General features: G+C 42.1%; 1 protein-coding gene across 4 annotated transcripts in view; it reads right to left on the minus strand.

Annotated features, from left to right (window-relative positions):
- Positions 1-8,026: 8,026 nt before the first annotated feature.
- The window catches only part of LOC132897859 (acyl-CoA desaturase 1-like), an 86,417-nt gene continuing 79,663 nt past the window's right edge, over positions 8,027-14,780 (minus strand). For 3 of the 4 annotated variants that reach the window (XM_060939101.1, XM_060939100.1, XM_060939099.1), the window contains exons 6-7: positions 12,670-12,873; positions 8,027-8,245 (exon numbers count right to left, since the gene is read on the minus strand). In XM_060939101.1, coding sequence (XP_060795084.1) covers positions 12,674-12,873 — 200 coding nt within the window. In that variant the 3' untranslated portion in view covers positions 8,027-8,245; positions 12,670-12,673. The remainder of the gene's footprint in view (positions 8,246-12,669; positions 12,874-14,780) is intronic. The other variant, XM_060939102.1, reaches the window with a different exon arrangement.

Raw genomic sequence — 14,780 nt, forward strand, 5'->3', positions numbered from 1 at the left:
TGGCCAGGGCCAGAGGAGAAAACGTGTGCACCCGATCCAGAAGGGGCCACACAGAATGCAGTAAGAGGGACCGTGAGTGGCTTCAGCTGGGCCGAGATTGAGCAAGAGCAAAAGCGAGATCCCAGTGTCCAGCCTGTCCACTCGGCTGTGTGGAACAAACAAAAGCCCACCCTGGCCGAGTTAAGATGCATGGACCCTAAGCTGAAGCGGCTCGCCAAACAGTTTGAGCGGCTGACTCTTCAAAGGGGAGTCCTTTTCCGATCAATCTATGACCCGAAAGATGGGAAAGAAATCAGACAGTTAGTTGTTCCAGAGAGCTTGCAGCGTCATGTGTATGAAAGCCAGCACGAACATGGTGGTCATTTTGCGGAACAGAGCACCTTGGGGCTAATGAGACGGGGCTATTATTGGCCAATGATGACCAAGGATGTGCAAAACTGGATAAGAGAATGCAAGCGTTGCAGTTTGGCTAAAGATGTCTTCCCAAAAATTAAAGCTCCCATGACCTGCACCAACATCACGGCACCCCTCGAAGTTGTGGCAATGGATTATACCTTACTGGAGAGGTCAAATGGGGGGTATGAGAACGTGCTTGTTCTTACAGACATGTTCACTCGGTTTACAGTGGCTGTCCCGACCAAGAACCAAACTGCCTACACAACCGCCAAGCACCTTGTGAAGAATTGGTTTGTCCATTATGGGTGCCCAGCACGACTGCATTCAGATCAAGGGCGGTGCTTCGAGGCGAATGTGTTAAAAGAACTTTGTAAGATTTACAGAATAGGGAAAAGCCGCACCAGCCCTTATCACCCACAGGGCAATGCCCAATGTGAAAGGTTCAATCGAACCATGCACGAGATGTTGAGAACTCTGCCGGTCGAAAAGAAGTGGAGGTGGGATGAATACCTGCCTGAACTAGTCATGGCCTACAACAGTCGCATCCATTCTTCTACGGGCTACTCACCTTTTTACCTGATGTTTGCAAGAGATCCTAGGCTGCCAATGGATGTCCTAGGGGAAAGGACCTGTATGACGAGGAAGTGGATAACCTTGATGACTGGGTTAGGGCTCATCATGACAAGTTCAAAACGGCTGTGGAAGTAGCTAACGCTGCAGCACAGGATGCGTCCAGGAAAAGGAAAAGAGCATATGACCGCAGGTCTGTGGGAGCTCTCCTGAGGGCTGGAGACCGTGTTCTTTTACGCAACCACTCACACCGGGGCAGAAATAAAATAGGAGACAAGTGGGAACCCTTTCCTTACATCGTGCTCAAACAGAACCATAATGACATTCCCGTGTACACTATCTGCCCTGAAAGAGGAGGCCCTTCCAAAGTTGTCCACAGGGACCAACTCAGACATTGTACTTTCCAGTCACCACCACCACACCACACCAGTGCTCGCCAGCCTACGAAAGACTCTGACACAGACTGTCCCGATATCATTTGCATCCCTGTCACTACGCACATGCCCAACACAAACATGGACATGGGGAATGGAGAATTAGTGCAGGAGCAACCGGGCGATGGGGATCAGGGCCAGGGTGAGGCTTTAGATGACGAGGGGCCTATACCTGAAGAGATGGGAACTGTGGGTGGGTCAGATGCAGAGAGTGAAAGTGAAAGTGTGTATGAACCTAGACGGTCTACTAGACAGAACAAGGGTACACTTCCCTGTAGGTTTATGCGGGATTATGTTTTGAAGTAATGTGTGTCCATGGAAAGTGTTATAAACTTGCCTTTATGCATATACATGTATTTGGGTATTCTTGCAAGCAGTGAGTTATGATTTTTACTAGTTTGACTACTGAACAGTGTTCTGGGGCATCCTCATGTACCACAGTGTTAAGTGATTGTGTGACTGATACTGCATGTGTTGACATATTGTGCTTTGCTGTCTTTCAGAGATCACATCGTCGGTTGGATGTCATGGCAGGGTTTCGCAGGGGGGAATGTAGCGAGTGCAAATAGGCACTGTGCCTTTAAGAGATGAGAGTTTCATGAACGCGCTTGGGTGTGCACGAGCAGCGGGAGAGAGAGAAAAAAGCGGGATTGAGCGCTGTGGTCTGCGCGGTAGCTAGGCGAGAGCTACACTGTGCTAAAGATTAAATAAAGTAAAGTTTAGAGAATTGCATAAGTGAGTACATACGTTTGAAGTTGGTACCACGGTTACTCTTATGTTTGCGTTTTCTTTGATAGCGCGAGCACCGAAGTGGGCTGCCTTTAAGTTAACTTTCCCATTAGCTTTACAAAGTGGCATGGAGATGCACGGATAGGCTACACGGGTGAAGACGCCTGGAAGAGCGTAAAGGTGTGAGTCTAGTGCAATTGTTTATCGTCCAGGTCGCTTGAAGTAATAGAAAAGTTTTATTTCGTCATAGTTTCGTTTGTTTAAGTGAGTGCTACCCAGAGGAGAGCTAACAGTGGAATCCCGCCACCCTGCTGTACTACCACGAGGCGCCGCCATTTTCAAGCTCAGCTTCCTTTCTCCTGCAAGTACAGCCTGCATTTGTTTCGTGAGCCTGCAGTTATAGCTACGAAAAGGTTTTCCCTGCCATCCTCCAGGCATCCACGACGTGATCTCTGCTGTTTGAGGGTAATATCGGTACATTGCACGTCCCCATTTATACTGACTAATACATGCGTACTTGCGCGGCCTGAACTGAAGCTGCGCTCGTACACCTACAAGCACACATGCCACTCGTGCTTGGAGAGAGCCGGGACTACCTTTAGCTGCACTCTCCGCGCAGACTCAAACCGTGCCCGCCTCAGCATACTGCAGCAGAGCTCACACAGGACATTCTCACTCATACTGACACTGTTTATTGCCCTTTTGAATGTTTGTGAAAAGAGGGATATAGCCTAATGTCTGGAAATTGATATTGTTTTGAGAAAACAAATGGTTTTTTTTTGTAAACTGGATGATTATTTTGAATGCTACCTTGTCTTGAGAGAGACATCAAGGGGATGCCTTTTGTTCCATTGATATGGTTCATTGATATAAGTGAATGTCATTTGAGTTGAATGTTGTATGTGAAGAGAATTCATTCAGTGAAGTTTATTTTGAAACTAGTTTAAAGTACCACCTCCCATAAGTGTATGGTTAAAAATGACCTGTGTTATGGTATAGTAAATGAAAGAAAGGTTTGGTTTACTGACAGCTGGCGGTAATATAGTCAACAGTGGAAGTACTCCTTTGTTAAAAGAAACATTGATCTTTATTTTTGTTTTTTTTAATTTTTTTATTATCTTTCTAAAACAAAGCTCTGCTACAAAGGGGCTATAGACCCTGTAATCATTTTCTTTAATCATCCCGGTAATAAATGTTACTATATTGTTTATTACTTTAGCGTCTTGGGCTACTTATCTGGGGGTAGGGGCGCCTCACCTGTTCAGCTGGATTGGGAAAGTAGGGAGTGGTGCCGAGTCGATTTAGTACTCACCTTTTACACACTACACACACTTCAGGCAGCCACCGGACACTCTACATATCCTGAAGCCCACTTTACCCTATCTAAGTAAGTCAGTGCCAGGGCCAGGCTGCTGAACAGGAGACAACCTGCTCATATTTTTGAACACTGAGGCTAAAGGCATTGAGCGAGGAAGACTTGGATCCTGTCCTGCTCAGTCCACCCCAGACTTAAGTATTTGGTAACCCCTACAAGGCGGCGGCAATACCCCCGACCGCCACACATGGAACACAGTGAAGACAGTCATCAAGAAGTGGAGAAAATATGGGACAACAGTGACATTACTGAGTACTGGATGTCTCTCCAAAACTGATGAAAAGACAAGACAAAAACTGGTCAGGGAGGCTGCCAGCAACACTGAAGGAGCTGCAGGAATTTCTGGCAAGTACTGGTTGTGTACTATATGTGACAATGTCCCATATTCTCCATAAGTCTGAACTAGAAGGTAGGGTCAAAGAAAAAAAACATCCAGGCCCAGCTCAGTTTTGCGAATAATAATAATAAAAAATCAGGGCGGCACGGTGGTGTAGTGGTTATCACTGTCGCCTCACAGCAAGAAGGTCCGGGTTCGAGCCCCGGGGCCGGCGAGGGCCTTTCTGTGTGGAGTTTGCATGTTCTCCCCGTGTCCGCGTGGGTTTCCTCCGGGTGCTCCGGTTTCCCCCACAGTCCAAAGACATGCAGGTTAGGTTAACTGGTGACTCTAAATTGAGCGTAGGTGTGAATGTGAGTGTGAATGGTTGTCTGTGTCTATGTGTCAGCCCTGTGATGACCTGGCGACTTGTCCAGGGTGAACCCCGCCTTTCACCCGTAGTCAGCTGGGATAGGCTCCAGCTTGCCTGCGACCCTGTAGGACAGGATAAAGCGGCTACAGATAATGAGATGAGATTAAAGGGAACATCAATAGAATATGGCAGGATAGATGGAGTATAGAGGAGAAAGGAAGACGTGTATAATTTACAAAAGGAGGTAATAACAAGGAGTAGTGAACTGAAACGGCAGGAGGAGGTATGGATGACTAGGCTGAGGATTTGGGCACACAAGTCTAAATGGTTCTTTTGGAATTAGAATAAAACCTTTCCTTGAGGACTTGAATGTTAATTTGGACAGTCTAACACCGACACATTTTTGTTCTGTTCCCCCTTGGATTTTGAGACGACCTGACATTATAAAGGATTTAAGTCACAGGAAGAAATCAAGCACCCATCCAAATGAGTATCAGAATAGTTTTTTTGATGTACGACAGCGTTTCCCTTTACACGCTCCCATCTATACTGATGGCTCAAAAATGGATAACTGTGTGTCATCAGCAATAGCAGTTGGATCAAATCAGTGTGGCCTACGTATTCCAGAACTATGTTCTATTTTTACAGCTGAGGCTCGAGCCTTGCTTTTAGCTCTTGAATACATAGAAAAGACCAATCGACAGTATTCTTTGATTTGTACAGATTCTAGATCATGTCTTCAGGCACTGGAGTTTTTAAAAACTGATCATCCTTTGATTGTGCGAATACTTGAAAAAGTGGAACTTTTTAAAAATCTAAATTTGAACATTGTTTTTTGTTGGGTTCCTGGCCATGTGGGTCTGAGTGGCAATGAGAAGGCAGACAGTGCTGCCAAAAGAGCCTTGAGTGAAGAAGTTACCGAATGTCAAATCCCTGCCTCAGATATTAAACCTGTATTGTGTTCTTATATCTCTGATAAATGGCAATCTGAATGGGATGAATGTCTTAATAACAAATTATATGAAATATGTCACACTGTTAAGAAGAGACTAATATTTTCTTTTTCACTTCAACATGATCAAGTAGTTTATACTAGATGTAGAATTGGACATTCTAGACTCACACGTTTTTTTGTTGACTGGAGGTGAACTTCCACTGTGTCATTTTTGCAACAGGCCTTTATCAATTAAGCACATTTTATCATGTTCTGTCCTGAGAATTAAAAGGCAGCAGTTTTATAAAGAAGATAATGCTGTAAACATCTTTTCTAAGGTCCCACCTTTAAAAGTTTTAAACTTTCTAACTTGTATTGATGTAAAAAAAAAACCTTATTTAAATTATTTGTTTGTTTGATTGTTTAAAAAATTGTGTAATATTCATTTTTACCTGCTTTGGCCACAAAATAGCCACAGATGCTAAAATGGCAATAAATTAAATAAACAAACAAAAAACAAGTCAAAAAGTTCTAAGACAAATTGGGAAAAAAATCTTTATTTATGAAAATAACAAAGCTATTTCTCTACATATCCTCCATTTAAGTCTAAACACTTCTGCAAGCGGTGTCTCCATCGGAGAATTCCTTCTTTGTAGAATTCTGGGGGATGTTTGTCACACCTTTTGAAATTATAACATCTGTCTTAGAACTTTTTGACTTACCCTCGCGTGTGTGTCTGTGCATGTGTATATTAGTAAATGACCCCCACACAGGTGAAGTATTCGTCCACAACCTTTGACCTGACGATTTGTACAGTTCACTGCTGCACATGTAGGCATTTTTCTTAATTTTTCTCACCAACTACATAAATAACTTGTCCAACTTTGTGTAGCTTCTAGTAGTCTAAACGACGGTTCCACGCCACGATGGGAGTGGTAAGATGGCAGCCAGCTGGCTTCACTTTGATGGGCCTACAAGCTCTCCAGATTTTATATAGAGCTCAGTGGATGAGCCCCATCTCACCTCTAGAGCACTGAACCTCTTCCTGAACAAGTTCAAAGTCTTCCTCTGCATTTTCTTCATCTGATAACCAAGTTTGAACCCCCTGGATAATTTTGCACAAAATTCCATCTCCTACAATATTGTTGCCCACTATAGTGGGCATTCATAAACAGGCTTTTATTTGAAAAAGTCTGGAAATCATTGTGAACGATAAGGAAATTAAATAATTAATTATTTAATTTCCTTATCATTCACAATGATTTCTATTGTGAGCTAACTGAAATGAGAAGAGGGAGAAGATGCAAAAACCCAATGTCCACTACAAAGGACACAAATTAACAGGCTGGGTCTCAGGAGGATCTGTTGTGTGCACGTGTGATTGGCCAAATCTGGCTTGAATTAGTGGAAAGAAGTTGCACCTGAACTTTGTTATTGGACTGGGTTAGGGTTAGACTGGATTGGCCTACAACAAGTGAGGCTGTTTCAAATTTATTTTATTTATATATTTATTTTTAAAAGCTCACTTCATGGTATAACCCCTGTCTGTTATACAAGTGTGTGTATTGCTGTTACAGTAAAATACCGAGTGACAGGGTGGCATGAGTCTCAGTTACTGGTATCACCCCACAGCTGATCGTTTTCCTAGAACAACACATCCCCGTGTTTTATTTCTCTTATACCACAACAATTTGCCAAAGATTTTTTTAAATTAAATTTAACTTCAATCACAGCACTCTAATAATAGGTGCTGTACACAAGTCATCTGTTTATACAGTAGTGACATTTAATGCTGTGGAAAGTCAGTGAAATAATTTAGTCCCTTTTGTCATATTATAGCAGCTATAAACAGTTGTTCCCTCACCAGTCTCTCTCTTCAGAAGTGGCACCCCTACAGCTTACATTTCTGAGAAACTCTAAAGCAGCGTAAACTCCTCTGTCCCGAATGTGTCACAACTTAGAGCTTTACTTCAGACTCTTAGAAATCTAACACTGGGGACTCCATCCATAAAACATTAAACATGCTACTGAAAACTTTTTAAAATAGATTTTGAAAATCCATTTGTATTACACCTTGTGTACAAGTCTCTGTGAATGAGCTGTTACTATAGAAACAATAACATACTAGAAGCGCAAACCTGTGATTTGCAGCTGCATAACTGTCAGAGCTGCTGTTATAAAAATTTAAATCAACACCTTCTAGCCAGTCAGAATCATTATTCTACTGTGGGATAATTAACAGTTATTCCATGAAATTGAGTTGTACATGAGCTGATAGCTGACGAGGCACATAGCACAGAGTTGTCTATAAGCCATGAGATTGAGTGGAAGTTTTATTCTATACACATTCACTGGATTTTGAGAAACACAGCATTTTTATTTTTGAGCAAATTCGATAAATAAAAACGTCTGACAATCGTTTCCGCTTAGAATGTAAACAAACTGGCAAAATGACAGGAGCAATTTGAAAAATGCTATAATTCTTAAATTGTTTAAAAAATATACTTTTATTTCATATTTTGGGGGGTTGTTTTCTTCTTTAAGGTTTTTTTGGCAGTTGGTGAACCAACTTAAAGGTGCATTACCACCACTGACTGGGCTGGAGTGTGGAACAGGAGATACTGGGCGAAAGAAACCCCAATATTCTTTTAGCCATTTCGGTTTCTTTTAAATACTTGGCAATTTTGGGGGTTTTGTTTTCGAGTACAGTTTATTTCATCCTCAGTTGGTTCAGCAACATGCTCCGCCATTTTGTTTTTCTCTGCTCATGGTATATGAGCAGACAGGCTAGTAGTAGAGTAGCCAATCAGAGAGCGTGATTGCTTGTATCCAGTGAATGTGGACAGAATAAGTTAGATATCTCAGTCTTCAGTGGAGAGGAAGGAGTTTCAGTATTGCAGTATTTGTGTTATCAAATTTTATTGATTCTGCAGAAATTCCCTGCAAGCGCAAACCCCGACAAACATTCAACTCCGCTATGTTTAATGTATGAGATGTAATTCAGCATGTAGGAATCTGAAGATCCTCAAGTGATCTCAGCCTTTCTCCACTTCTGTACAGCATGCAGATGCCCAGGTCTTGATTTAATCCAGAGGTGGTGACCAGAGATGCATCACTGCAACTGACACACACAAACACTCAGTCATACACACTCCTCAGTTTGACTGAATGAAAGCTACAGCTATTCTATAACCAAAGTTCACTTGCACTGCATTCAACTCAAGGTCATAACTTGTAATTTCCAAACTCCAAATCAGTAAAAGCCGGGGGGGTAAATATTCTAACAATTTGAGACACTGGATTTCTGACTTTTTGAGCTATAAGCCATAATCATCAAAATTAAAAAAAAAAAAAAAAAAAAAAGACGAGCCAGATAAGAGACCCCAGCTTAATAAAATTGAGGAATGTGTAAAGGACATTAGACACTGGACGCTTATTAACTTCCTTCTGCTTAACTCCGACAGAAGTCCTTGTATTCAGATCACATGCAGATAGAAGTAGGTTTTCTGATTCCACAGTAACTCTGGATGGCCTTTCCAGATTATTGTAATGCCTCACTGTCTGGCTGTTCCAGTAGGAGCATAAACAAGCTCCAGTTCGTCCAGAACGCAGCAGTGAGGGTCCTTACTAGAACTAGAAGATATAACCCCATCACCTCGGTCTTATCCACACTGCATTGGCCTTGTGCTACAGTATCTGAGCAAACTTCTGGCCTTTTATGACCCACCACACCTACTTGGATCAAAAGGTGCAGACCTAACCCTGGTACCTCATATAGTGAAGGTTACATCAAAGGGCGGAGCCTTTTCTTACAAAGCCCCACAGTTATGGAACAGCCTTCCAAGTAGTGTTTGGGACCGAGACACAGTCTCAGCTGAAAACATATATTTAGTCAAGCTCTCCCTTTTAGTTATGCGGTCATAGTTAATCTCGCTGGAGTCCCTGCTTTCACGTAGCACAAAATGTACACTGTTCTTAACCATTAGGTGACCGTAGGCTAGGCCTGTCGTGATATTCAATATACCGACTTATCGTACGGTAAATGAAAATGAACTCGTTAATTTTTTTTACCATGATTTTGGTATTTACACGCTGTACATCTACATAGGGAAGTCGCCAGAGTATTAGCTTAACCCAGTGACTGAATAAAACACTGCATTGTTTTGTCGTCTCACGCAACTCTCAGTCAGAGGCGGGGCCTCCCAGCATGCAACAGTTATCCAGCCAGGGTGTTCACTGAATGGGGAAAGGACAACAACACGTTGCTCCGTTGTACAGACCATAGGCATAGAATTTAGGTATGGACGGGTCCCTACCAATATCAAACGACAGCTGATATGTCCCTACCAATATTTCTGATGGGGGGGAAATCGTGCTCCGTGCGTGGTACACAAATGGTTACTGCAGGTTTCCACTGGGCAAAACCACACAAAATTTGCTCATGAATATTCGCTCTGGGGGCGTGGTCGCGAAAACAGCAAGCAAGTTCGGCTACCATGTCAATTAGCAAGTGCGGTTGCAGTGCAGTGACCAGCTGCTAGCTAGCAAACTGTCCTTGAGGAATGTAACATTAGATTAGCTCATAAAATTAATCAGTTAACAACAGTTTGTATTCAGTGTGTAAAAATGACAACAGACGAATATGACTGTTTTCTAAGTTTGTGTGGCACGTAAATAACAATCCGACTTGATTACAAACAACTGGTGTTCATTAAGGTCACAAAGACATTATTAAATCATATCAAATTGTACTAATGTTGGCTAATATTGCACTGAGTCTTGCTTGTGAAGTGCCTGCAAACTTTAGCAGCCCGCTAACCCTGAATTTGAAGCGCTTCAGTTAAGACCTACAGAGTCCTGACCGAGTTCGTGTAACATGACGCATGTAATCAACAACCTGATGGTGATGTGGACATTGTTCGTGGCCCAGACACCTTTTAAATCAAATCAAATATTTTCACGTAATAAGCAGAACAGCCTCCGCCTTCTGGATCAGAAATGTTTGGTTACTCTGCCTCTCTTTTGAAAACGTCACATACCGAGTCCACACATCCGCTGAACTGATTGGTTTTCGAGGCGGTTGATTTGAAAGCGGTGGCTAAAAACATCTCTGTAGAACCCTGTCCCTCCTCCCCTCCCCGCTCTGCTCTAGGCTCAAGAACACAACAAAAGGGCAATAATATAGCAACCAATCAGAATTTAGATACATTTTGTTGTCAGGTAAAATTGTAACCTTTCAACGTGTCAAAGTTGGCGAGCCCTCGTGCTGTTTTACCGTTAGATCGATCACATATCAGCTTAAACTAGCATTCTAAAACTAGTTACAGATCCCACAGAAGAGAGGCGACTCCCCCTGCAGCCTCATGGAACGCAGTGTTTAAGGCTCCGGATGGGTTTTACTTCCATTTGAGGGCAAGGAACATATACCCTCCCGACAGTCAGTGCGTTATCCGCTTGTAAAACACGTTTGCAAATTGGTAGAATGAGTTAATCATCACATGCAAGATTTGCAATTAATCAGATGAATTGCATTATTATTATTATTATTATTATTATTATTCATGAATTACTACAGTTCTGAACTTCAAATGTTAAAAGTCTGGCCTTTGGAGAGATGATGGAGACTCTTTTGGTGGAACACAACACAGCAAAATATTGTGACCCTCTAATGTTGACCGGAAGTTGGCGCCACTGGGGGTTGGCATTGGGTTTATGTCCCCACCAATGTTAATACCAAACCCACGCCCTTGCCTACATGTTCTCATTCTAATTGTTACTTTTATCCAAATGACAGCTGGCAATACGTTGTTACTTTGCACTTTGTTTATCTGGGTTCTAATCTTTGAGAAACTGGATTGGCAGAATGGTGCCTGTGAAGAAGTGTCTTTATTACCCTGTGCCAAGTTAATATTTACTTAAGCACAATTTTTAAGAGCCATAGATTGTATTTTATTTATTGTTTTTGTCGTGAGTGGTTTTTTGTTTGTTTTATTTCTTTAGGTTATTTATTTATATATTTTTTACATTCCACTGTTGAATTGAATACTGTAAGTTGACTTAATTAAAAAAAGTTTACTGTTCTTTGAAAGGGTGTATTTGCATGATCATTATTATTATTTTACTAGTGGCATAAACTTGTCTTGAAAAAGATGTCAACAATAATACCGTTTATCACAATTTCTGAGACAATATATCGTCCAACAAAATTTATCATCATGACAGGCCTACCGTAGGCATACCTAACAATTTCTCTCTTTCTCTCCCTCACACACACACACCTCCTGAGATACCACTGATCTCAGTGACCTCTGCTGACCTCTCCTGCTTGATCCATCCTGATGCCCTACTTCTGGCTGAGAATCTCATCATTTTACTCCTCAGAATGACCCCATATAGACAGCCTAAAGATGCACTTAATGCAAACAGTTTTGCTCTGATGGTTCAGGACGACAATCGCAATGATAACTTTACGACTGCAGTTGTCATGAACAGTTTTATACTCAAGTCTCCATCATCCATCCATCCATCCATCCATCCATTATCTCTAGCTGCTTTATCCTGTCCTACAGGGTCGCAGGCGAGCTGGACCCTATCCCAGCTGACTATGGGCGAAAGGCGGGGTTCACCCTGGACAAGTCGCCAGGTCATCACAGGGCTGACACATAGACACAGACAACCATTCACACTCACATTCACACCTACGCTCAATTTAGAGTCACCAGTTAACCTAACCTGCATGTCTTTGGACTGTGGGGGAAACCGGAGCACCCGGAGGAAACCCACGCGGACACGGGGAGAACATGCAAACTCCACACAGAAAGGCCCTCGCCGGCCCTGGGGCTCGAACCCGGACCTTCTTGCTATGAGGTGACAGCGCTAACCACTACACCACCGTGCAGCCCAAGGCTCCGTCAGTGAATGATTTATAACTTCAACAAAATAGAATTCATGTTAAAACTATAATGAATTTCCTGGTTACACGGTTGTACTTTCTGACTATCAGACACAGTTATCGAAGTGAGTTATTTATAATCATGCTGTCACCCAGATGAGGATGGGTTCCATTTAGAGTCTGGGTCCCCTCAAGGGTTCCTCACGTCATCTCGGAATTTTTCCCTTGCTTCAGTTGCCTCAGGCTTGCTCATTAGGGATAAATTTATTAATACATGTTTAAAATCTATATATTTTGTCAAGCTCCTTTACGACAATGGCCATTTGTTCAAGCATTATACAAATAAATTGACTTGACATTCAGTTGTTTAATCTACAACACTGACTATATAGTTCTGCGTTTCAAAAGGAATCATCTTCACATGGTGTGTGATGTGTGCCAAGATGGGAAAAGATCTCATTCCGACCTGCAAATTACAACTTAAAAAGGCAAGTTGAACACAGCAAGAATGACCGAGGTTTACAATAGGGGCAGAGTTTAATCTTAAGTATGGGTTATAACAGGGGTGGAGCCGATATATATTTTTTTAATTTTACATATTTACCACATTACCCGCTAAAACATTTACAATAATGTTAATTAAAATTATTTACCGAATTATCCACTCCTGTGGCTCCCGTCCCCGGTGCGCTTGGCACGAGCCATGACGAGCTCTGTGGGGACACGGCGGCGGTCTTTAGCCAGACCCAGAACACACATGAGGTCAATGAAGCAGGTAGTAAGGTTCAGCTTGTAGCGAAACTCACTGGTGGAATAGTCATATGGAAAGGTGTGGTGGTAGTTATGGAATCCTTCGCCTGAAAAATGAATAATTGATCATTTATATGAATGAAAAAATTAAAAAAGAGAAACAGTCCACACAGTCATTACTAATCTACAGGTTTAAAAAAATAACCTTAGGCCTGAACGCACAATCTTTGAAAGTCCCACATCAGTGTCATGGGATATGATATGAAGTAGATAGAGCATATATGAACAAGTGTATGAGCTGTTGGTATAGACCGAGTGTGTATGAGCAGTAGATATACAGCATTGAGAGGTGGGTGTAGAGCATATAGAAATAGAATGCACAGTGTATATGAATAGTGATATAAAAGTCGTATGAGCAGTAAATTATAGTTTTGTTTTGAATTATAAAATACTACTAGTGATCTATAAAGCACCAAATGGTCTCATGCCACGGTCCCTGAATGAACTTCTGGTCTTTCATGACCTGCCACACCTACTTGGATCAAAAGGTGCAGGCTATTTGTTGGTATCTCAAATAATGAAAGGTTACATCAGGGGGCGGAGCCCTTTCTTACAAAACCCCACAGTTATGGAACAACCTTCCAAGTAGTGTTTGGGACTCAGACACAGTCTCCGTGTTCAAGTCTCGGCTGAAAACACATCCGTTTAGTCAAGTCTTGTGAAAGTAGCCTTTTCTTATTAGGTAAAGCAGCAGATCTGGAGAGTTGAAGGGAAAAAAAAAGTGTTGTTGTAAACTAGGATAACTGGATGCTGTCCTCCACCCCCATGTTCACTCTGGTTTGTTGATGGTGGAGTGGCTGCTGCTTCATGTCCTAGAGTTCCCTCATGTCTGTATTACCTTCTGGCTCTTTCTTTTAGTTGTGTTGTCAGTCTTGCTAGAGTCTCTGCTTGAACTTAGCACACAATGTTCACTGTTCTTCACCATTAGGTGACAATATTAAAGAATGTGTTTGTTTCTCCATCTCCCCCCACCCCTCACTCTCTCTGTGGAGCTACACATGCTATTCCCAAGATACCAGTGACTCCTCCTGCTCACCAGGCCTGCCCAATTCATCCTAATGCCTGACTTCTGGCTGGAGTTCTCATCATTTCACTCCTGCTGAAGATGGGCCCCATAGGGACAGCCTAAAGATGATAGCAGCTTTGGACTGCAATTATGAACAGTCTTACATTCAGGTCTTCACCAGTGAACAGTTGATAGTCTCGTCAAATCAGACATGTTGAAACTATAATGAATTTCCGGGTTACACAATTGCACTTTGACCACAGAGCACAAAGTTATAGAAGCCAGTTGCTTATAAAATCACACCAATTCATCACCCAGATGAAGATGGGTTCCCTTTTGAGTCTGGTTCCTCTCAAGGTTTCTTTCTCATGTTTGAGTTGATCCCTTACCACAGTTGCCTCAGGTTTACTCATTAGGGATAAAATTTATACAACCCCAAAATCAGAAAAATTTGGGACCATGTGGAAAATGCAAATACAAACGTGGAACCAGCGAATTCTAAATATACTTTGACTTGTATTTCATTAGACAGAATGAACCCAAGATATTTCATATTCTGTTGGTCAACTTCATTTCATTTGTTAAAATACATCCATTCCTGCATTTCAGTCCTGCAACACATTCCAAAAAAGTTGGGACAGGGGCCATTTAGGGCTAGTAACGAGGTAAAATGATGCGATTTGAAACAGGTGATTGTAATCATGATTTGGTACCGGCGTCCAGGAAAGGCTGAATTTTTGTGGAGCAAAGATGGGCTGAGGATCTCCAGTTTGTCAACAAACGTATGAGAAAGTTATTGAAATGTTTAAAAACAATGTTCCTCAAAGAAAGATATGCAGGAATTTTGACGTTTCACCCTCTACAGTGCATAGGATCATTAACCAATCCAAAGGAATTTTGGTGCATAAAGGGCAAGGGCTCAAGCCTAATCTGAACACCCGTGATCTC

The sequence above is a fragment of the Neoarius graeffei genome, chromosome 14 (genome assembly GCF_027579695.1).
Source record: "Neoarius graeffei isolate fNeoGra1 chromosome 14, fNeoGra1.pri, whole genome shotgun sequence".
Taxonomy (NCBI): domain Eukaryota; kingdom Metazoa; phylum Chordata; class Actinopteri; order Siluriformes; family Ariidae; genus Neoarius; species Neoarius graeffei.